This window comes from Desmodus rotundus, chromosome 1, assembly GCF_022682495.2.
Source record: "Desmodus rotundus isolate HL8 chromosome 1, HLdesRot8A.1, whole genome shotgun sequence".
Classification (NCBI taxonomy): Eukaryota; Metazoa; Chordata; class Mammalia; order Chiroptera; family Phyllostomidae; genus Desmodus; species Desmodus rotundus.
Window position 1 is genome coordinate 107,213,503 of NC_071387.1, and position 24,738 is coordinate 107,238,240.

The window sequence follows — 24,738 nt, forward strand, 5'->3', positions numbered from 1 at the left end:
GACAGGATAAGCAGTGCACGTGGAATCACCAGCACTCAAGCCAGCTCTGCTGCTCACCGGCAAGGTGGCTTTGGCCTGAGGTTTTCTTCATCTGGAAAATGAGGAGCATTGTCCAGAAGGCCCTGAGCGCAGTACCTGAAACACAGCAGGCCTCTAAGGGGCATGAACCAGTTTTATGACTGAGGCTGCAATGTGACCTACTAGGCTTCTGGCAACAGCCACAGTCCATCCAGGGTCGGCCCTCTCCCTTCTAAAGCATCTGCCTTCCTTTCCAGGAAAGCTGTACCCATGAACCCGGTCCTGAGCAGGGGTGCTCTAACCCCGTGGGGACAATTCTGAGCATTATCACCCCAGCTGCATGGGTTGGCTTGGTCACAGGCTTTTCTGCCCTCCAGCCCGATTGCTGTAGGGTCTGCTTGGGCTCAGTGTGCAGGAGCCCCCCATACTCCAGTGGAAATAAGCTCTTAAAACACACTTAACCCATCCCCCAGCTTGGAGGCATTTTCATCATTTCTTTGAAAGTTGATTTGAAATACAAATTTAAACATACTTGATTTCAGTTCTTACCCCCAAAACTTTGGATTTTGTTCCTTTGTTCTTTCTTTTGTTCTGGGCACAGCGGTAACAGAGTCTCTTGTAGTCAGAATCCATCAGGGTTTGAGCACCACCAGGTCCGTTGTCTATTCACTGTGTGATCTATAGGGCAAGTTCCTAAAACTCTTTGGGCCTCAGTTTTCTCATCTTTAAAATAGGGTTGTTGTGAGAATTAAATTAATTACCAGAAAGTGCCCGGACCATAATATAATGCTCAGGGCATGTCAGCTGTTATCATTGTCCTCATTGTCATGACCATCCCCAGCATGGTGAGAGACAGGCCAGGAGTGTTGAGGCCCCCACTGGGCAGGGAGAAGCCATCTTCACCTGGACTGTCCCTCAGGACCCATCTTTGGAACCTTCTTCTCCTAACCCCCCCAGCCCACCCCACGGAGCCCTCAGGGCATTGCATCAAGTGCACCTTCATCTCATGTGAGTTCAGCCAGACCTGCTCAGCACAGCAGAGACAGATTGAGATCCAATTTAGAGTGACTAATAGAGTGGCCTGTTCCTGCCATCCCTCACAGAGAGCCTGGGCCCTGGGGCCAGGGCATCTGGGGAAGGAAGCCACTTCTCCTCAGCCAGTCTCAGTTCTCTTGGCGATACTTGCCCCAGCAAGTATGAGTCCAGGACTCAAAAGGTTGTGTTTCAAGCACAGCATGGCCTCCTAGAGGCGAGCCAACACATCCTGTGGTTCTCAGCCGAAGAAACGGGCCTCCAGTGCCAAGGGCCATGGGGCATGCCATTGGTTTTGCCAGGACTCAGTTGTCTTTTTTTCCTCTCCCCCTTGATGGAAGGAGGGCACCGATGGGTCAGCTTTCTTTCTCTGTCCCTGTTGCCTGGCACTGAGTAGCCACTAAATAAATATCTCTTGAAGCATAAGGAACTTATATTTGAAGTTCTAGGTGTCCAGGGGTGGGCAGGAGCACTCCAGGCAGAGGGCACAGCATAGGCGGAGAAGGACAGGGCGTGAATGCTGAGCAGGGTGGGAGAGCAGAGGGCATGGAGGACGTGGCAGCGTCAAGAGGGGGACCCTCAGGGGGAAGGAAATGCTGTGCCTTGAGCAGAGGTGTGATGTGCTAGAATGTATGCTCCAGAAAGGTCATCTGTGGGGTCAGTCCCTGGTGATGGTGAGAGAGTAAGGCTAGAGGCAGGTGACTGCTGAAAGGTGCCTCTCATTGGACCTTGAGCAAGAGGATGATGGTGTGAACCAAGGCGGGTTGCCGGGATGGGACAGCGGGTCTCCCAGGTAGACATTGGGAGGAAGGGCCCACTGGCTTCATTGCCAGCTGGAGAGTAAGTAGGCGGGTGAGTGCCTTTGGACAGCAGTCAGACAGGTCTCCTCTGTCTCTGCAGGCACCTTGGCAGTTTAGTTCCACCTTCTCTTATAACAGCAGCATTAGGAAGCAGGACTGACCCCATTCTTCTAAGCGATGCCCCTGTCTAAACCTTTTCTTCAGGGTACTTACTGACTCCTCAGGGCCCTTTCCTAGCCTGTGTCCTCATAAACTACCTTGTAACAAGTCCTACTGCTGTGTCACCTTTGGGTGACAAAAGATACAGGCTTCAGGGGCTCAAAGGGAAACTGCAAGGAGATATGACTCAGGGATTCCAGAGGCTTGACCCAGAAGCTCTGCACCAGTCCCAGTCAGGCCCTGCTTGAGAAGTTTCCAGCCATTTGTGTGATTACAGTAAACAGCTTGGAGGGCGCCTACCCAATCCCCGAAGGCTAGGCTTCACCTACAGGTGCAAGGTTTGTGGGAGGAGGCAGCAGGCGCACTTGCGGCTTAACGGGCCCTCTAGGCACCAGCTGCTCATACAGGGACAGCTGCAGCTCACAGGAGGCCTTGCCTTCTGAAGTTTGAGGCACTTGTAGCACCGCAGCCCCCACCCACCCAATCCAAGTCTTGGTTGCCACAGTTGACCACGTACGCCAGGCATTTCCCTTCTTGAGAACTGGCCTCATTCATCTCTTTTGCATCTGGGTTCTTTAGAAAGAATCCCTCTCTTTCTCCCTCTGGGGCCCTGCCTGCCTGCCTGCCTGGGCCCCCACTGCCCAAATATGCCTTGTCTCATTTCTCTACTGCCTGTGCCGTGTAGTTCATAATACAACTCAAATGTGAAAAATTAGCTTTGCATGGTCACCATGAATTTTGCATGAATCACATTTAAATCAATAAAGTCTGTAGAAGGAATCAGGTTATGCTTATGAAGAAGTGGGGGCCAGTTTAAAGGGGCTGTGAGCCTTTAAGGACACCACCCCTTGTTAGAGGTGGAAAAAATTTGTCCACCCCTGGATCAACCAATGAAATAGAAAGTAACCTTTCACAGGTCTGGGCTCCCTCAATCCCCGGATGCCTTTGAAGTCTGCTTTCTTCTTGGGAGGTGTGATCAAGCAGAACCAGAACAAAAGTCAGATTTTCCATGACTTGTTTCTTTGAACAGTTGCTAATCTTTTTTTTTTTTTTTTTAAGTTGGTTATCTTTTAAATGACATTCGGTTTCAAATGTGTGAGCTTGGGATCTTTGATGTAAATAGCAGGAAAAAGTGGGTGATAACGTTATAGAACGTGGAAAGCCAGCCTTTTCTAGGCCATACTTTAAGAGCAAAAACCAGAGAGAAGAAAGACAGGAAGGGCAACAAGCAGAAGAGAGTAGAAAATGAACAAGAAAATAGTCCCTGTGAGGGATCGAGGCCGTTCAGGCCCTAATCCCAGTCTGGCCACATCATGTTGTAAGTCCGGGTCCTACCTGTCTTCACCTTGATCTGACCTGCCATCCTCTCCTTGGCCAGCTCTGTACTGGGGAAAGTGGGTGAGCTGCATGCTGGGCAGGAGGAGCAGAGGCCTGGCAGTTGGCCATGCAACTGGATGATGGAGAGAGATGGGAGCTAGAGGTGTGGCGGCAGCATAAGATTGTCACCAAACAGGTCCTGGCTTGGGAGTTTAACATTTTTCATTAACTTCTAATTGTATAACTATTGTACAAATACATTGTCCTTTTTAGATAACACCACTAGGGAATTCCTGCCCTTCCCCCACCCCCTCCTACCCACTTCCCTGAGGTGTGTTCTTCCAGACCTGTCTCCCAGGAATGAGGACCCATAGGAGAAATACAGGCCACAGAAATTTCTATAAATTTATTCTTTTGATTATTAAAGTGTTACCAGTTCACTGTAGAAAATTTAGATAATAGAGCTAAGCATTTAAAAATTCCCAAAGATAACCACATAGTTTGTTTTACGTAAAACAAGGTCGTTCTGTGCATGCAGTTAGGTGGCCTTCCTTTTTCACACCAGGCCCTAGGGACACGCCTTTCCAGGCCACCAACCTTCGCAGCTGCACTCTTCCAGAGGAGGTACCTGAGACAGACTTTGGGGGTGCTCCTGTGAATATTTTGTCCACATAAATGGGTGTGTCCTCTACTGACAGATGGTGCCAATTACGAACTTATGTAAATGACACAAAGTTTCCTTTTAAAATAAATTTAAAAGGGAGAGACATAATTTAAGGAAAATATCAAATAAATGGTGCAGAGGCTACAATTATGGAAAAATCCTTAGGGTGGTAAAGAAATGACTGAGGTTTAGGAAACACCATTTTAAGAGCATTCTTAAAAACTGGCTGTGTGACACGCCATCACGAGGGTCTGCCAAGATTTAGTTTCCCTGTATCCGTGAGTTTTTCCCTGTTTAAGTCCCTCCTGCCATCACACACACAAGTTTGAACTTTCCTGTAGTTGAATATCTGTGAGGCTGTAGCATACAACTCTAGAGGTGGACTTGCAGGTTCACGGGCAAGCTCCTTGAAAGGTTGCCTTTACCTACTGCCGAGTTGCCCTCCAGGAAGGCCGTACCAGTGTGAGCAGCAGGATGGGTAGCCAGGGACTGTTTTCCTTATTTAAATTCACAGTCGGAAGTGCCTCCTGACCAACCCCCTTATCTGAAAGATCTCATCAGTTCCCTCACCCTTGACAGACATCTTGTTCCCTGTGTTCTGGGGGCCTCTGTAAGTGCCTTTTAATATTTCCATTGTGTGTGTTAATCTTTCATTAGAATTTGATGTATCAGAAATATTGTTTAAAAGGCTTACCTCAATTAATTTCATTCCCTGCCCTATTGTTTTCCATCTTTCTTCACCTGAACCCTTAATGGCAAAGAGTGCTGGCTTACGGGACTGAATTCAGGGCTATTCTAACTAACTCCCGAGGACGCCGTAAGCAATCCATCAGACCTGGGATGGCATTACAGCCCCTGTGTACTTACTGGTGTTTTCTCAATTCGCCCTCCCTGCATGTGAGAACCTCACCAGCTTTCTGGCCTTATTAGACGTCTGTTTTGTGAATGGCCTGAAACATCTTGCCCTAGTGTCTCCGAGTAAGACGAGGAGAAGGATGTTGTATTGTGTTATGAATTAATTGTTGGCTTTTAAGTTCCTTGCATTTTATTTTACTTTTAAACATATTTTTTGTATTTTTTCCATTACCATTTAACCCTCTCATACCCTGTCCCCCCTGCAATCACCATGCTGTTGTCCATGTCTACGTTCCTTGCATTTTAATAGTGAGTCATAAGCCTCTTCATTAAGGCTAGACTCACTGTGAGGATGTGGCCTTGGCCAAGTCTGCCTCCAGGTGATGCTGGAAGGCAGTAGTGGTCCGCAAACTTTGCTGCAGAGTACAGTCACCTGGAGAGCTTATAAGACTCCTAATGCCCAGGTCACACCACTGTCAGTGAAATCAGACTGTCCAGGGGTGGGAGTTGAGTGACTCCACATGCAGCGAAGTTTGGGAGCTGCTGCTGTAAGGTTTCGCTGAGGCCTCAGAGTGGCACTCTTGCATGGTGACTAACTGACCAGTGTCTACCCCTCAGAAAAAAAGAGTTGGTCTGGAGAGAAGGAGGAGTATCAGAAGTCAGATCCTGCCCAGCTCCTCTCTGAGGAAGAGCCGGGTGGATCTGCATCCTCGGAAGGTTGCCCAAGCTTGCCTGGGACCCAGGAAGACACAGGAGGACCAAGGACTTGTCAGCCTCTTTTTCTAAGTTGCCACCAGGTATCTCTTATGTCCTGAAGTCTGTAATTTCGCTGCTGAGCCCCCTCTGCCAGGGAGAATCATTCACTTCTCAGTAAGGAGAGCCAGGCCCAGCTTTGTGGTTTCTTCAAGAGTTGTGAATGCTAGGCCTCAGTGTGACCTTCCATAATTGTATTTGGGCTCCAACAGGTCTCCAAAGCCTGTTGGACTCCAAAGCCTTTGGGCTTCACTGACTCTCCCAGGCCCCACCTGCTAAGTCTGGAGTCCTGAGATCCACACTGCCCAGGCACCCAGGCGGTCAATGGCCCTCACAGTGAGAAACCCTGTGTCCTTCTCAGGCCGGTGTGTCTGAATGGCAGCCTTTTCAGTTGTCGAGACGTCCCCTTCCAAGTGCTGGGTGAGAGGGGGTGACTTTCCATCTCATTCATTCCATAAGCCTTTCCTGCCCAGCTCTGCCCTGCCACTGTGCCCAGCCCCGTGTGGCAGCCAGGACGTAGGGAAAATTAGGCAGTGGGCACACCAGACCCTGCTTTGCCTCGGGTCAGGCTGGAGAGAAGCAGACAGCCCATGAATAATCCCCACCCAGAAGTGAGATAGGAGTGCAGCACCCGTCAGCCTTGTTATTGCCCCTAGTGCTCCAGAGAGCTGTGTGGGATGTAGCCCTCCATAGGATCTGCAGGGCTACAGCCATGTCAGGGCCCAAGACAAGCTGCCCCCAAAATATCCCTCAATGGCATATTGATTACATTGAATTAAAGTTCCTTGACAAGCAGCCAGTGCCAGAAGGACGCGTTGACCCTCCCTTTGTCTCCTTGGATGCAGGAAATAAATCTCCCCTGTGAAAGGTGTCCTCTGCACTTGGAAGAGACACTTCTTATCGCTACAGTTAAACAACTCACAGCCGAAAGCCTGTATCAAGTCATATTGCCTCTTTTCTAATGTATTATTTTAAATTCCTCATCAGTGAATACCCAGACCTTGCTTAGATTCCTTTCTAATGAGTGCTTTCTTTTTCCTGTTGGTTTACCACGAATTTATTAATTTTTTTGTTAAAAAAGTTTAAAAGGTGTGTCTGGTTTAATCATTTCTTTGAACCCTGTTTTATGATCTGAGCATCATATTGTGGTTCTCCCATGCGCACATATTAAATTGTTTTTTCTCCTGTTGATACAGTTTTGTGCCGACTTTATTGTTGTATTAGTCCAGCCATAAGAACTAAAGCAGGCTTGTGGGGAATTCTCCCCGTCCCCAGCAGCAGCTAAGGTTACACACGGATGCTAAGGCTTCCACAGTGAGTGAGCCGAGAGCCAAGAGAACATGCAGCCAGAGTGCCCCACTCCTTCCAGGTCAGGGAGCTCCCAGGTCCTGGGTCACACTGCCTTGTGTCATCTAGGTTTCCTGAGACAGATCATTCTCCTGCCAGCTCCTAGGCAGAGATGAAGCTGGGCTGTTTCTCACAGACCCCCAACAGTGGTCAGTGTCTCTTCTTTCTTGTGGTTTCCGCTAGCCGTGAGCCGGGTGTGACTATCTAAATATCAATTAATGAAGATAACACTAAGCTTAAATCAAACTAAAGATTCTGTACCTCAGTCGCAATAGCCTCATTTCAAATGCTCAATTGCCATACGTGGCTAACATGAAAGAGAAGGAAATTTTCATTTAAATAGCCACATATAAGCTGGTGGCTCCGGGACTAGACAGCATAGACATACAACGTTTGCATCAGCGGAGAAGGTCCTGTTGGGCAGCACTGTCTGACAGGTGGGGATAAAGTCAGGAAACAGGAAAAGCACAGGTTTGGGGTCTTCAGAATACTGGCTCTGTGTTTTTAACCCTGCTGAGGCTCAAGTGCCCTCACCTATGGCCTGAAGGCAGGTGAAGAGGTGACAATAAGAACAGTACTGTTTACTGGGCAGTGTTTACTGCTTGTTTATTCTTCAGTGTCTGGGAGCTAAGTGCTCTTATCACGCCTGTTTACAGATGGGAAAGTAGAGGCCCAGAGCCTGTATTGTGGGTGAATACCCAGCATGTGGCAGAAAGCAGCAACAGTGAGGCTTGTGCTTCTTGTCCAGCCAGAGTTGCACCTGAGGGTTAGAGGCATGGCTGCGCTGAGCTGCCTCTGCAGCTTGGCCATCTCCTCCTTTCCTCTGCCTATGCCTTATTCTTATTTACTAGTGGACAGCCTGACTGGCTCTCACATAAAGCGCACCTTTTCTTTCCTTTGTCTAGGAAATATGAATCTGTGTATCCTAGCTCTGCAAACATGCTTTGTGCTCAAGAAGGCACAGGGTTTTCAGTGCCAGCCACACTATAGCAAGGAGGTAGATGTGCAGGGCGCTCAGCTCCTCAGAGTCTGGGCTTTCTTGCTATCTATTATTTTCTCCTACTGTCCTGCCAACATCTCTGTCTCTCTTTAACCTTTCCCTTTCTCTCCCTGTTGCTGGATTTCCTCTGCCAAGAAATCAGCAAAGCAGTGATGTTCACACAGCCCAGCCAAAATGAAGTCACTCCAGCTCTTATACACTAAAAGCAGCTGTGTCTTAACACAGGCGGTCAAACGTTTCCCCGGCTGGTCCCGATTAGTCTAACAGTGCAGAGTGTGACCCACAAGAATCTATCTACAGGATTGGGGTTTGGTTTTGAGTATGAGGAAGACCTTGGACTTGACTCACTAATGGCTATTTCCTGCCTGGGGTCCTGGGAATTGACCTTACCAAAAAGTCACAGCAGCACAACGCTGGACTGGTAAATAGCTCTGTCAGGGTCTCGGTTTTCTCATCTGGAACCTCCTGCAGATAATACTATCCTGAAGATAGTACCTTCTTCACTGGATTGATTTGAGTGCATAGCACAGAGTCAGGCACGTGTTAAAAAAACTCAGTAAACTGTAACTGTTATTATTTGAAATTAGCATAGACAGGCATTTGCAAATGGAACTTTTGAAAAGTCTATTTGCAGGATTTGCAAGTGAACTTTTGAAGAGTTTCTTTATGAGCAGGATTAGGGTTGCCTTCCCCTTGTGTTAGCAAAATTTATACAAACAGATTGAAGTAATTTGTTTATGGTTTCTCTGCATCCACCAGACTGAGCTGCATGAGGGCAGGAACCTTCTTTCTCACCCCTGCATCCTTAGTGCCTGGGGCTGCGCTGGGCACAAAGCAGATACACAGTAAATGTTCGTTGAATTAATGAATAAAGGAATGATTGGGAAATGTTAGTTTTTTTTTCATATCCTTAGTGGCCCTTTTTTATGTATAAGTTCCAATCTGGGCCTTAATTATAAACTTCCAATGAAAGACCTGAATTAAGTTTTAGTAAATAACCACAGGCAAAACGTTTAGTTGCCATGACAACCTTCCCTTAGTCTCCAGTTCTTGGGCATCTGTTTCTACTCCTTAGCTTGGCTTTAATAAACAGCCCTTTCTGACAGGTTTCCAGTCTCTGCAGCCTCACCCCCCACCAGCCCTTGCCGCCTTGTTCCACATACTTCAGCCCCATCGAAGGACAGAAGTTTCCCAAGCTCTCTTTCCCGTGTTCTCTTGTGTCTCTTCCCCTGCTGACTTCAACACATTCTCAGAAGACTGTGTGAGGACCTGCCACCTTGGATGACCAAAGTAAAATGAATGAGTGAATAGAGTTCCCTTTCTCATTTTGTTCTTCATGAATTTAATGGAAGACTTTGTGTTCAAGTTCATTTTTATCAGAAAAAAATTCAGACGGAAAAATAGTTGAGATTCTTGATTTTTATCTTGTTTGAAACATAGTTAAATAATTTTCAAAAGGCCTTCTGATTGGGTGTGTAGGATGTACAGAGTTAGGCTGATAAGATTGAGTTTCATACTAACCATATCACTTTAAATCACATGCCTTGGAAGTGTTGTTCTAGTGCCAAACGTTTATTGACGCTCAGCTTGAGCACTAGAGATTAGAAACATAAAGCAGGCAGTTTGGTGTATGAAGTATACAGCTTTTGTTTAAGCCCAAAGGTATGGCTTGTCTCCACCAGAGGTCTCCCATATTTTACTGTTAATGTTTGAAGTATACTGAATTCCCACAAGCTAATTAAAAATCAGACTGCTATGCCGGTAAGCATTCACTCTGTGAACTAATTTCTGCCAAACGGCCATAAATGTGTCCCCTGGTATGAAATTTAGACGTTCTTTCCCATCAGAAAAGAGGCATGTGGTTTAGTCCCAGCCTCTTCATTTGAGAGAGAAGGAAACTGAGGCCCACCGGAAAAGATCAACTGCCTTGACTAAGGCCTTGCAGCCTCTTAAGTGCCCAGCTGGGATTCAAACCCAGGCCTCTTTTTGCTCTCAGCTCACTGTTCTCACCAAACCCTGCTTGCTCGTACTCAGCTGAATTCGGAGAGCTCCTAATATTCCTAAGTGCCGGGCACTATTCTAGTTTACAAATATCACTGAGTCTCCACAGCAGCCCTAGAGGGAAAGTTCTGTTATCATCGACCCCATTTGCTGGATGAGGTACCTGAGGACCAGAGTAGGAGCTAACTCGCAGAGGCCCCACACTGAGCAGTCTGACCCCTCCCCCGTGTGACTGCTGCCCCAGGAGGGAAGACCCACGTGATGGGCAAGGGAGAGCATATGGACCCCCCTCCAGCCATTGCAACTAAAATGAGGCAAACAGCCTGAAACCCCAAAGGGCTGGTGGAAAATGGGAGGCTAGCATCAGCCAGGAAGGATACAGGCGCATATCAGAGAGGAGCCTGTGAGCCCCCTGGAGATAGACAGCAGTTTGATTCAGCCTGAGGTGCTGCTCTCCTCCTCTGCTTGGCCAATTTCTGGGCTTCTTTCAGGGTTCAGTTAAAACATCACATCCTGCAGTCTGCCTTCCCTGAGCCCTGGGCTGCGTCAGTGGCCCTTCTTTTAGCCTTCTACAGCTCCCTGGTCTTTCTCTGCCATGGCCTTTGTCACACTGTAATGCAATGGTCTCCTGTTTGGTCTCCCCCACTGAACAGGAGCTGCTGTGGGGTGATGATGAGTCTTACACATCCCTGTGGCCTCCTTTGCCAAGCACATAGTCTAGCGTAGGGGGAAGTGCCACAGAAAGGCTTGAATGAAAAGTCGGAGACACTGAGGGAGACAGTGGGCATAAACGGTTCTATCTACAATGCCATTTTCCACCACTGTTCCATCTCAAGAGGAGGGCCCAGGTTGGATATTAGCAGAGAGAACATTTCCCACCCAAGAAGGGCCTTGAAGGCCAAGCTCCGAGCCACGGACCAGAAGAGCTCCCTGAAGTTCAGCCAGCATCTGGGGATGCACGGGTCCCCCACAGATGCCTGTGTGGTGCCCACATATGCCTTCTCTAGTGGCATTAGCAATATTAAACTCTGGGAGTTTTAACACTTGGGGAAAGCTCTAGCTGATATTCTCCCAGGTGGAACACCCCTGCCCCCTTCCACTCCTCCCCTGCCTAAGAAGGGAGAATTCCCCGGGCCAGGATCTGTTCTCTGGAATACGCACGTGCACTTTTCTGGTGAAGTGTCTTAAAGAGGAAATCCAAGGGAAGATTTGGCCCTATCTTCAAGAACCTTCTCTCCAGAGGAAGAAAGGAGACATGTGTTCACATGACCCATGCAGAGAAAAATCACAAGCTTTTTCTGCTTCTCATCTCATTTGCTCCTCATAGAATCCCTATGAAGTAAGTGGTGTGTCCATTTTTCAAATAAGGAGACTAGGGCTCAGAAAGATCTCCCAGGGGAGGGATGTTTCTACCCTCCTTCATCCCTACAGCCCAGTCCCTGGCACCTAGTAGCCAGCAGGCAAATAGTGGGTGAAGAGACCGGTGGAAGAATAAAAAAAGGGAGGGAAAGGCAGAACCTTGATCCAAGCCCAGGTCAGCTCAGCCACATCCTGTGGAGGGGCCTTAGAGCAGAGAAATCATGCAGGGCAGGAGCGGAACACAAGGGCTCCAAAGACCAGGACGTCCCTATCTTCTGCTGCTGAGCCGGTCTGCTGAGAAGCTGGAAGGAGGGAGGTGTACCGAAGGCCATTCTGTGTTAGACTATCTTGCATTGCATAGTGAAGAGCTTAGGTATTCAAATCTTTTCTTGGAAATCTCAAGTATTCCATTCGGCTGCCACAGAGTTAGGTAACTTTATTTACTCATGCTAAACAGGGCCATTTTCAGAGAGGAAATTATGCAATGTGCTATGCAAATGTGGCATTCTGGGGAGAGTGAGTATAGAGATAAGTGTGGTCACCAATGCATTATAAAGATCAGATCACTGTGTCTCTGGTGGCAGGCTGTGTCACTTGATAAGGGGGTATGCCAGGCTGTACTTGGAATTGCTGCTCATTTGGATTCTGTTTCTGGTAATTACGTTTTCACCAAGTTGTCTATCTGTGAACTTTGTTTAGTGTGAAGAAGGAACAAGGAATAAAGCTTTTGCAAGTTGCCCATCCTTATGTAGATTTGAGCAGTCAGAGGGAGCTGCCCCAAACATGTCTGGATGTGTGGCAGTAGGAAAGTCAAATTCTCATTCTTTGTTCTCCCAAGAAGAGAATCTCCTCAAATTTTCCACAACGGAAAGCTGAAGACATGTGAGAGATTTTCTTGGCTGCCTTGTGAAAATTGGTCACATTATGTTACTGGTCATGGAAAACCCCTCCTCTGGAAACAGTCAGTGCTGAACTGAAGCCCAACTCTGTTCCCAGCCTGTGGGCACCTGGGGCAAGGTACCTGACCTCCTCCAGCCTTAGGCTCCTGGCCTGAAAATGGTACCAGTGTCCTCCCTCCAGTTAATCACTGAACTTGGGTCATTTAACAGCCACCAAGACACTGACCCATCACATAGAACTGCCTGAATAATTGCCAAATGAACAAATGACAGACTTACCCACCTATAACAACAAAGTGAGCTTTGAAAATAGCGTCCTTGGTGGCCCTGGAATCTACTGGATAACATCAAGATGCTGCCAGGTTAAGAGATGCTAGAAAGAGCACTTACAGGTACCCCCTCATGTCCAAACTCTGTTAGAATGCCTGCTTTCCAAACTCAGAAACCACATAGACTTTCATAGCAAGGAGATCCTGTAGTAATCACCCAAAAATGTGATATAAAGGTCAGAGTATTAGTAATAATCAATCACGTTGATTGTCCAGTCCCTCTGTGTCACGCACACTGCTGTGTACTTGTGTGACTTTTACAAAAATCTTAGGAGGTCAGTTTTCCCCCCAACAATTTATTTTGAAAAATTTCAAGCAAACAACCAAGCTGAATGAACTGTAGAGTGAACACTTTTCTACCTACTATCTATTTTCCACCACTAACATTTTACTGGTCCTCTCAAATGTCTACTCTATTCAGCCATCAACTCATCTTTTCTTTTTTTTTCCCTCTCTTTTTCATGCATTGCAAAGTAAATTGCAGACACCAGTACCCTTAATCCTAAACACATCAGCATGTATATCGTGAAAAAGAGCCATAATGTCATTTGTCATTTTATTACCCTGGCTCACAGATGAGGCAACCAAAGCAAAGTCACGTACGTGCCCAAGGTCAACACAGCTAGAGTGGCAGAGCTACAGCTCAACTCTAGGCAGCCAGCAGTCAGGCCTGGCTGGCGACTTCCCTGCATGGCTCCCCTGCATTTGAGCTGTGGTTACAGGTTGGGCAGTGGAGTTGGAATGTGTTAGGAGAGCCTGGAACTCTCAGAGCTCTAGGTAGAGGCGGTAGAAGAGGAAGCCGAAGGTCAGGTCCCCAGTGTGGCAGCTGTTGGGTAAGTCCTGGTGTTCTTGTTTGAAATCTTGGAACTGAGAACTAGGTTACAGTTTGCCTCAGTGACTGGCTTTCAGCCCATATCCTCATATCTGTATCCACACTTGCTACTCCCCTTGAAGATCCTTGGAACAACACAGGTACACTTTTTCTCTTTATTCTCAGAGGGACCAGACTCTATGCCTGGCAGTAGAAATGTGACAAAACTCCATCCAGGAAATATTGCACTTTATACCTGCCCTGGTGCTATGCTGGGAAGGAGGGCTTTAGGGAGCTTCAAAGAAGACAAAGTAATTGATTGCTACTTGCAGCAAATAACCCATAAGCTGTTACTGCGTTGATGGAGAAATGCTTACTTAATTTTCTTCAAAGGATTGATTTGACAGTCAGAAGCAGCCAACCTAATTGAGTGCGCTGGTTCACACCCTGAGTGGGAGTAACTGGATCTCCTTCTTATTTTGACTTCGGAATGTGATGGACTGTGTGTGGAGTCGCCCCCTAGCATTAATCAGGCTCGAGAAGGTCTGGGTGTCTGTCACTCATACAAGGCCATTGTCCTGTGCTGGGTTGGTGGAACTAACCAAGTTCCCTGTCGCCCCAGCTCTGGTGGGTTACACTTGAATCAGCACAAGGCTTCCATCTCAAAGCACTCAGGGTAGCTCCCAAGGAAACGTATATGAGTAACTTTCTTACGCCCCAGTACGGCAATCATTTTCATTCTTGTAGTGGATATTGATAGAGTGGTGACATTTGGGAGATGGATTGCACTTTCCCACTGGGCTTCTGATTGACTGCCTTGTATTGATGTGCCTGCTGCTCCCCTGCCAGCCCCCCTGCCCCACCACCGTGGAGAGCCAACCAGTGCCTGATGATTCATCAGTCACTTCCCAGCCATGCATTACTGGTCAGTTAAGGCCTTTCCCCTCAGGTGTATTCTGTCTTCAGAGAGCCATGCCAGGCTGGTTTTCCCTGGAGCCACTGTCAAGGCTTCATTCCATGCCGCCACAGAGTACCTTCTCTGTCTCCTATAGCTAATTCCCAGTGTTGGACAGCTCCAGAGGGCCGCTCTCTGTGCACTGGTCTGGAAGCTCTGTGAGGGCAGGGGCTCGGCCCCTCTGTGCTGCTGGAAGGGGCCACCAGGTGCCTGGTGAAGGGGGAACCTTGCCAAGGGCAGCCCAGGAGCACTCAGGTGGCTCCACGCCGTCAGCCACCTGGGATCAAAATCCCTGGGGCCTGCCTGTTGAGAGCTTGGGTCATATGACTGTCCCCCTGTCAGAACCAGCCAACCAACATTGAGGGTGTCCCCATCTCTGAGGCAAACAAGAGTCAGTCCTCTCTCTGGTCCCATCCAGAGGACTAGAACCCAGGTTACAGCTCAGGATGGTGTGATGGTCACATGTTCACTCTGGCTTCAGACCTCAACACTTATCAGTTGTCGTTATCAGTTGTGTCCTTAGGGAAGTTACTTAATGTCCCTCAGTAGCGTCCTCTGGAATCAGCAAACCTACCTCCTAGGATCCCAGAACTTGTCCAGTGGGAGCTCAGCACTGGGCACACAGAAGTATTTCATAAAGGGTGGTCATGGTGTCAGCAGCAGTCACAAACCTCAGCCCTGAGTCTTTCAGTAGGTGGCTTCAGAGAACTGAAGGCCCAAATGGCTCAGGATCCCCACAGGAAAGGGCCACCAACTCCAGGAAAGTCAGTGATCCCATTGTCTTAGCTTACCCTGTGAGGGCCCACAGGCCACTGCTGTCTCTCTCATTGATGCCTGGCACACCTGCAGATCCAGGAGCACAAACGTTGCAAGTAGGGGCGGAGACCACACGTTCCTTGCAAAAGGAGGCATGTGCCTTCTGCTTACAAAGGAAAGCCTGGTCTCCTGTCAGCTGTAAAGTCTCTCTGTGGGCCTGGGATCTTGGAATCCCACCCAGGGTGAGCCTGCCAGACCTCTAATTAACAACACGTGCCTGAAAGATAAGGTTGCGGTCGTGTTTACAGAGTTGCTAATCTGAGCTCCACCTGTGATAGTATTCCACCAGTTGGCCCGAAAGCCCATGGTATTGGATTTCAAAGCGCTGGAACTCTGCTGGCTTTGAAACCTCACTGTAACGATAAAGACTTCATTCTAAATGTGTGTGGAGCCACCAATGCCAAGATTTAAATTATGGTATTGGCACCCATTTTTTATTACCAAGGAATCATTTAAATATAGCAAAAGTCAATCAGCCCCAGTTATTGCTCAGTAATGAGCTATACTGTCAGAGGGAGCTATGGAGGAAGGCTGCAGCCCAGGGGCTGAAAGGACAGCTGGTTGAGAAGTCCTTTGCCTAAAAAGGAGGACCAGAAGACATTAGCATTCCTCCATCCAGGGACAGATACTTCTGCTCCTGCCACTGCCCAGGCCCCCTCCCCGGGTGCAGGCGGTGAATCAGTCAGGTCAGGGTAATACCTTCTTGGGACTTACATCTAGGTAGGGGGCAGGGCTCAACCAGGAAGGAGGGAGTGAGTGGGATAATCAGAGACTGGCTGGCACTGGGGCTCAGTAGAGGCTAAGATGGGTGCGTATGGGGGAGAGCGACTGTGTGGGTTGGGGCAACCACAGATGAGGGGTTGCGAGGGGATGGGTTAAGTCTGTGTAACTCACTGCCCATGACCCTACAGGAGTTCTAAGGAACACCCAAAAACCATGATTCATTTTCTCCCTCTGTAGAGCCTTGCTTAGTCTCGAGCCTGCATTCAGAAAGCATGACTTCACCTCAAGCAGAAGGGTCTGACTAGACAGTCATGGCTCCGAAAAGTCAGGGCTCTTCTAAGCACTAACCAGTGCTGACAGAGACCACACAGCTTGTGTTGCTGATGCTTGTCAGGCACCCCACTGGGCATAGCCTCCCGGCCCCTCTCAAAGTCCCTGGACCTTCAGCAAGGGTTAGCTTTTAGTGTTATAAGTGAGGAGACTGAGGCTCAACTCAGGGAGGGAGGTGGCTTGTCCAGGGTCGCACAGTGATTAATGGCACAGCTGGAATTTGAACCCAGGTCTCCATGGCTCCAAAGCCCAAGATACTCTTACCAGGCCAGGTTGCTCTGATTCTGCACTTTATGGTAAAGTGGCTCTTTCATGCTTTTTCCCTTTCTCCTCCTCTTTCCCGGCATCTTGAACTTTTGTTGGAGAATGGCTATACTGCTTTTTCTTCAGTCTACTAAACACTGGAAGACCTTTTGTACATCTGAAATCACCCGCCCTTAGCTGTTGGTTCAGGCCCCTCTTCCACAGTCTGGTGTGTAGCCCCTTGGTGGTGCTGAAAGAATTTTAGAATTTTAAGTGTGACTGGATACAGCACTAAATTACATTAAATTACAGTAAATCACTGTTGAAATTCTTTACTTCTGAGTAACAAACCATCTTAAAATGTAGTGACTTAAAGCAACTGCAGCCACTCATTTTGCTCACAGGACTATAACTTGCCCAGGGCTCCTCAGGACTAGCTTCTCTCTCTCTGCTCCACACGGCACCTGCTGGAGTGGCCCAGCTGGGGACTAGAGGGTCAGTCAGTGGGGGTCTGGCAAGTTGGGGCTGCCTGTCAGCCTGGGGCCTTGGCTTTTCTTGGGGTGCTCCACAGCTGTTTGAGCTTGCCTCAGAAATCCGGTAGGGTCACTCGCACTGTACTCTGTTGCTCTGGGCACTCATAGAGTCCCACTTAGGTTCAAGGAGAAAAGACATAGTCCCCACCAACTGATGGAAAGAAGGTCAGGGTCACACTGTAAGAAGAGCTCGTGGGGTGGGAGATATTGCTGTGGCCATCTTTGCAAAGTATAGCCCATAGGAACATCCGTTTCAGTGACCCCTGATCCTTTTTATTACATCAAGAAGGTCTCAGGTTGGCACCAGTTTGGCTTAGAACTTTACTAACTCTTGGGTCTCCCTTTTTATCCACAGAGCAGTCTTTAGGCTGTTAAGTTAATCAAATTGTCTTCTAATTCTATTTTCACGGTCACCTTATTGTAAGGACTCCTGATTTTCTGTTCATGGCAATGATAGGAAGTTTCCTTTTGAAATTTATTCTTCTAAAACTTCATGAGCGCTTTCAAGAGAAAAATGAAGCACAAATTCTTTGCTGCTATAGATTTACTTTCACATGCATAGATGAGTAAAAATGTCCCAACAGCTGGGGAGCTGTTAAATCACTTGTCCCTATAGTGGGAAACTGTAGGTTCTGACAAAGAACGAGGAGGGTCTCTGTGGACTGATGGGTCACCAAGACTCCTGGTTAAGTGGCAAAAGTACATTGCAGAGGGTGTGACTTTCCAGCATTTGTGAAAGACAAGGCAGAGAGAATGTAGCTACACGCGTACTCTGAAATGCATGATGGATGGAAAACAAATCTGTATAGTGGTTGCCTCTGGGAAGGACAGGGAGACTTAATATCCACTGTAAAAAAAAAAAAGATACCTTTTTAAATGGGAACATACGAATATTTTATCTATTCAAAGAGATTGATAAGTTAAATATTTTCAAATAAAATAAAATGTCAAATCTCCCCTAGGAGTAGGAGGGATATGTCACCTCTCCCTGGACTGAGTGTCCACTGGGAGGCACGCCGCACCTTTGTGGTCCTGGAATGCGATAGAGACGTCTGTCGTCCCAGCTGCTTTGCCCATAGGACGCCCAGATGGAAACTCGGTCAACACAGTGTTTGGGGTCCCTAGTCCCAGCACCACTGCCAGCTCCTGAGCACCTTGCAGCAGCGCCAGGCTCCATTCTTTGAGGTCTGGCTCCCTAGTACAGCACCTGACACCTACGTGTTTGTTGAACTAGGTGCCAGAGTTCTTCAGCTTGCACCTGGCTAGACTGAAAACGTGCACTCTGTGTACCAAGAGGTGTTGTGGGAAAGCCCTCCGCTTGCCATCACCCTTCCCAGAGGATTGTCACCACCTCAGGAGTCAGGCAGAGCTGGCTGGCCGACAGTGTGACCTGCTGCTGCTTTCTCCCAGGCGGGGCCCCAGGAGGACCTGAAGCCCTTTGGGTCTGAGTATGGAAAGAGGTCGGCTATTCTCTTTATTTAATCTTGAATACACAATTAATATGCCTCTTTTCCCTTTAAAAAATCAGAGCATTGCATGATAACTAAAGTGACCTTGACCCTGCACCCTGAATCTCACCTCCCCCAACCCAACAGGTTTCACTGTGCACCTGCCAGACATTTGTTTTAAGATTTTATTTATTTTTTTTAGAGGGGAAGGGAGGGAGAAAGAGAGGGAGAGGAGCATCAATGTGTGGTTGCCTCTCGCATGTCCCCACTGGGGACCTGGCCTGCACCCCAGGCATGTGCCCTGACTGGGAACTGAACCAGCAACCCCTTGCTTCGCAGGCTGACACTCAATCCACTGAGCCACAGCAGCCAGAGTGCCTGCCAGACATTTTCTTAAATTTTTCTTTTACATCCACATACTTTGAACCTATATAAAATATACAGTTCCATTCTGTGTGGTTTAATTTTACATGAATTGTGTTACACTGCATGTGTCATGCTGCAAATTGCTTTTTCCACTCAACAGCATGTTCTTGAAATAGCTAGAGATCTAACTCGTTCCATGCCATACGGCTTTGCCCCGAATGAATGTACGCATTTGTTTTCCGGCTTTCCTGTTACTGGGCATTATAGGCCCAATTCTGCCATCAACATTCTCGTTCATGTCTCTTGGCCCACGGGTGTGTTTCTCTTGGAAACTTACCAATTGCAGGGTCATATGTTGTGAAACTTTCAGTTTTAATAAATAATGCTAATTTGCCCTTCAAAGTGGCTATGTTAATTGATTCTCCTACTAGCAGCACTTGAGAATGTTGGTTTTTCTTTGTCCTCACCAATACCTGATGTCATCAAGACACCTTTGTTTTTGCCAGTCTGATGGGTAGCAGATGGTATCGTGTTTGAGTCTGTTTCCTGACTTCTCTGAGGGTGAGCCCCTTTGTGTGTGTTTAGTGGCTGTCCCCATTCTCTGGTCTGTGAATGACTTGTGGGAGCCCTTCTCATCACCTGCTTTATTCATCTTTTGCCTCTTAGAGATAGTTTGCAAATATTTCCCCGCGTCTGTTATACACAGTTATAAAGTCATTTGTTATACATGAGTTAAATTTTAATAGAGCCCTAGCTGGTGGACTGAGCTCTGTCCTGCATACCAAAAGTTCACCAGTTCGATTCCCAGCCAGGACGCATGCCTGGGTTGTAGGCCAGGTCCCTGGTTGGGGGCATGCAAGAGGCAACTAATCGATGTTTCTCTATCACATCAATGTTTCTCTCCCTTTCTCCCTCCCTTCCCCTCTTTCTAAAAATAAATAAATAAAAATTTTAAAAATTAATGGAGTTAGTTTATCAATTGTATATTTATTTATTTATTTGTATATACCGATTCTTATTTCTTTTTAAAGAAATCCTTTCCTTCCTCTAAGGTCATATTGATGTTCTCCTCCTATGTTGTCTTCTGATCATTTTCTGTAATTTTTTTGAAAAATAGAGTCCTAGGCCTCACCGCATTTGAAGTGAGGTTGGTGAGAGAAGGACCTGGGAGGTTTAGATGGGCAGTGAGATATGGGCTGTGCCAGTATATGTATGACCTGTCACCTACACCCATCCTCCCTGGCTACAGGCCACTCCTGAGAGGCAGACAGGGAGGCTCATGAGGCCATCACGCACCATGACATAGCTGCCTGCCTCCAAGTGCTCCCAGGTGCCCACAGCCCCACAGCCCTGCCCCCAGTACCTCAGCCCCCGGCATGGTTCCCCGGCTCAGAGCGACATTCACAGGTGCCTGCATGAAGGTGGCAGGTGACAGACTGTGGGTAGAATTGGGTTCCATTCAGCAGCTCTCTGTCCTGTGTCCTCCATCACCCAAGACATCATGGCCATTCAAGGGTTACCAGACAGCCCCAGTCCTCTAGGACAGAGCAGCCGTGGGCCGAAGTGGTCAAGGATTTCCCTAAAATGACACTCAAGAGGCCCGCAAATGAGTCTCCCAACCAGCATCCTCTTGATCTTCTGAAGTACGGCTGCCCTTCTCTTTAGTCCTTGGAAGTCCCTGTGTTTCTCCTAACTGCCCTGCAGTTCTGAAAAGCCAGGCTCCCTCCCTCTCAGAGCGGTCCTCTCATGGTGACTGATGCTTTTAGTTTTCTTATGAAATCTCTCACAGGGCTTTGATGTCTCAATTGCATTGCCCAAAGTTGTTCCGCTTTGGGGTTTAGTTCTTCCTTTTTTTTTTTCTTTGCGGCAGAGGTGGTAGGTCTTTTTTCCCCTGAAGCCCCTGAGGGGGTTGCCTGCTGACAAACCCCACTGTCATCAACACACCCACCAACCCGACACCTGTGTCTGTGCCTGCTTTCCCAGGGCACACCCTTTGTGAATGTAGGAAGAAAGAGGGCAGAGTTGTCCTGTTTGGAGGGGGAGGGGAAGAGAGAAAAAGGGAAAAAGGAAAGGAAAAGCACCCTATATTCATTTAGTTTTGTTTTCTATTTTTAAAAAATGAAAGATTCCCATTGAGGAACAATGTGTTAAGTATTGAGTAAAGAAAATAAGCTCTACCTACCACAAAGAAAATGTTGATAAGAATGAAAACGGTGACTTACACTTCTGATAATATAGAAGACTATCTAGATGTCTTCCGGTATGGAACTAGAAATTCTGGATAAGATAATTTTAGAAATCTTTTAATACTTGGCTAGACTATTGGGGAAATGAGGAAGACTCTTGCCCTAGATGGTAAGAAAGTACAGTCCAGACAGTTAAGCTTGTCTGGCACAGGTGTTTCCCACGAGAGCATCTGGCTGTCTGTCCTAGGTGGTTCATACACTGTGAAGTACAGACAGAAACACGAGGTCCGGAAAAGCCGAGAAGATGGATTGGAAGGCACTCATCCCCATGAATACAGAATCCCAGATAGATTATGCTCTCAGAGGGTTATACTGAGGTGTGCATGGGGAGGGGGTGCCAGAGAAAGAGAGGAGAAATTTATCTACCATCCCTTAGATCTGAATGAAAAGTAAAAATGGGGGGGAAAAACCTTGGTGAATACCTGAGCCTAAGTTTGTTAGCACTTGTGTTTAGGGTCAGAATGTATACGCCTGTGCTTCCTCCACTACCCCCCACCAGTAAGTTTAGGCTGGATATTAGATTACGGTGCCGTGATAGAACTTAGCAGGGTGATGGAAATCTTCTACAACTGTAAATTACTAAAATTCAGACTGTACACTTAAAATGGGTGGGTTTTAGCCCTGGTTGGTGGCTCACTGGATTGGACTGTCATCCCGTACACCAAAAGGTTGCAGGTTGGATCCCCAGTCTGGGCACCTGCAAGAAGCAACCATTGATGTTCTCTCCCATGCCGATCTCTCTCTCTCGCTCTCCCTCTCTCCCTCTCTCCCTCTCTCCCTTTCTCCCTCTCTCCCGCTCTCCCTCTCTCCCTCTCTCCCTCTCTCCCTCCCTCCTCCCTTCCCCACCCCCAAAGTCAATAAACATGTCCTTGGGGGAGGATTTTTTAAAAATGGGTTGATTTTATGATATAATATTATACGTCAAAGTGTTTGTAAAAAAAAGCCATCTACCATTCTTATAATCAGAGACTTCTTTTGAGTTTCAGTATATTTCTCTGCGCTTGTATTTCTTTGTAGGGATATCTTTTAACACGCTAAAATCATAGTAAGAATGCTTTCATTCTCTTTTTCATTTAAAATGTTAATGTCTTTTTCCAATGTCACTACAATAAAAATTATTGGTCAATAGGATTTTTAACTTGGGTTTTTAATATGTATTACAAGTGTACATCTTGAATACTTTCTTATTTTAAGATAATTTCAAGCAAAACAGTTGTATATAGAGCAAAAATTAAAGTTCTCTCTCCAACCACACACACTCCTACCCCCAATTCTCACTTCCCTCCCCATAGGTAACCACTGTTCACAGTTTGGTTAAACATAAGTGTTAAATGGGTATATAATTTTCCATGTGATGGGGAAAAATCATACTCAAAATGTTCCCTTATTTGGGGGCATTTAGGTTGTTTCCTGGTTTGGCTATTTCTTTTAAGACATGTAGCAGAGGATTCCATTGGAGGTAACTCAAAGCAGGCCTAGGATTTAATGATCCTGGCTGTTTCATTGTCATCTGAATAGGCACTGAATTAGACACTGGAGATAACTTTAAAGAAAAGAGATCCAGCATACACTGAGGACCCCATGCTAAATTTTTTTACCTGTCCTCATTTAATGCACCAAACATCTGCAAAAGAGGACATTTTTCCCACTTACAGAAGGAAAATCATGGCCCGGAGGGCCAAGTCCCTTGCCCAGGATCACACACACACCATCTAGTGCAGAGCTCAGCTCCACGTCGCCCAACACAGGCTTGAGGGCTTGGTGGTTCTGTAACCAAGCAGGGGACTCTTCCTTTGTCATCTTCACTTAATTCAGGCAAACACCATCACAGTGTAAACCTCCAGTGGTCTGTAAGGAAGCAATGAAATGTTACTGAGATTCTCGGTTGGTTTGTTTTTTAGCTACAGTTTAAGCCCCTAATGTGCAGTAAACACTGAACTAATGCTTTATGTACTTCATATCAGGCCTCACAGATAGAACTTTGAGAGGTATGGGCATTATCCCCATTTTTCAAATGAGAAATCTGAAGCCCAGAGAGGTAAGTAGAGTTGCCCAGTGTGATTCAGAGGAGGGACTCAGGTTCAGGTGTGTGTGTCTCTGGCAGACTGGTGAGGCCAGACTGTGCCTCATTCTGCTATCTCCTTCCTTCCAGACAACAGCGACCTGATCGCGTGCACAGTGGTCACCAAGGATGGCGGCATGGTCCAGCGGTTCCTGGCTGTTGATATTTACCAGATGAGTTTGGTGGAACCCGACGTGTCCAGGCTTGGCTGGGGCGTGGTCAAGTTTGCGGGCCTTCTGCAGGTACGACGACCAAGAACTCCAGAGGCTTTTCTCCATCAACTGTACAGGCACACACGAGTATCATCTTCACAGTTAATTTCTAATGACACTAAGACCACACAGACAGGTTATTATTGAAAACAATTAAACTAGCTTGCAGGTACGGGTCAGGTTCTCTTTGACCCAAACAATCCACTCCTCCCATTATCAATAATCCTTCCAGATCCGGTCTCTGCCAAATACATATATAAATACAACTACCTCACTGTTTTTTAAAATTGTGTACATATACGTGAGAGAGGGTATGTGCATTTTTTATGGTGTCACATTGAATGTAGTCTAAACTTTGCTTTTTTCACTCAGCATATATCTTGGAGAGCTAACCACATTAGTATATGCTGGCTTGCTGGTATGGTTTTTTTTTTTGTTGCTGCCTGACTGTACCAGGGCATGATACTCCAGTGCCCTGTGGTTGCTTCTAGCTTTTTACCTTTACAAACAGTGCTGCTGTGGACAGAATTGTCCTTACTTCCTTGTGCCCTTGGGCAGATCCCAGGAAGTTGGGGTAGGCCTCTTTTCAGTGCTCATAGACACTGCCAGATTCCCATCTAAAGTGATTGTTGCTGCTGGCAGTGTGTAACAGTTCCCCTGTCCTCACCCCCTCTCCAGCAGAGCTGGGCTCAGATTTGCCAGAAGCCAAGTTGGGGCTTGGATTTTCTCGATGTCTGTCTCTATGGTAGGTGACTAATGCCAGCCGGTTGATTGAATGAAGCGTACCAGCAGAGTTGCAGCCAGCTTTCTAGATCACACCTCCGTCAGCCCCCAGTCCCTGAATGTCCAGGAAACTCTCACAGGCCTGAGGCTTGCCCTGCTCTGAGGCCGTCTTTTCCTGGCGGGCAGGCCTGGTTGTTGGCACGGCCTTGCTCAGGCTGACCCACATCCGCCTCTCCACAATGCGACCTGCTGGCAGCATGCCCCTCTCCAAAAGACCCACCCACGTGTTTGAAGATGCTGTGGCAACCTTTTCCTCAATCTCCTCTGTTTCAAGATCTTTCCATTTACGAAATACCTTCTACCAAGGGTGATGTGGGAAACAACTATATGAAGAGTCTTTTATTTATAAAAAGACTTCCATGGAAGTGGTTGTCCATTAGGTGACTTAGTGCTTCTTATTTATCTAGGCTTATGATCAATTTCCTGTAGAATTTAGCATTAGGAAAGCGTTTTTCTCCCTCGAAGGATTAATACGTGTCCTCCATCAGACACCGAAAGCCACATAAACCTTTTTCTTTTGGTTGTCTTCCAGTAGACACTATTTGTCAGGCCTTTACTCCACGCCGACCTCTTCATTTTAAATGTGCAGTTTCCCATCTGATCCCCGCTGCAGCATCGCCGTGCAGGTGTTGTTCCAAAGAGCCCAGGCCAGATTGAATGCTTGTGAACAGCAGCCA

At 47.3% G+C, this 24,738-nt stretch overlaps 1 protein-coding gene across 7 annotated transcripts in view; it reads left to right on the plus strand.

Moving 5' to 3' along the window:
- CLEC16A (C-type lectin domain containing 16A) overlaps positions 1-24,738 on the plus strand; it is a 227,540-nt gene that overhangs the window by 149,241 nt on the left and 53,561 nt on the right. For all 7 annotated transcript variants that reach the window (XM_053929204.1, XM_053929207.1, XM_045204616.3 and 4 more), the window contains one exon: positions 23,157-23,308. In XM_053929204.1, the coding sequence (XP_053785179.1) occupies positions 23,157-23,308 (152 nt within the window). The remainder of the gene's footprint in view (positions 1-23,156; positions 23,309-24,738) is intronic.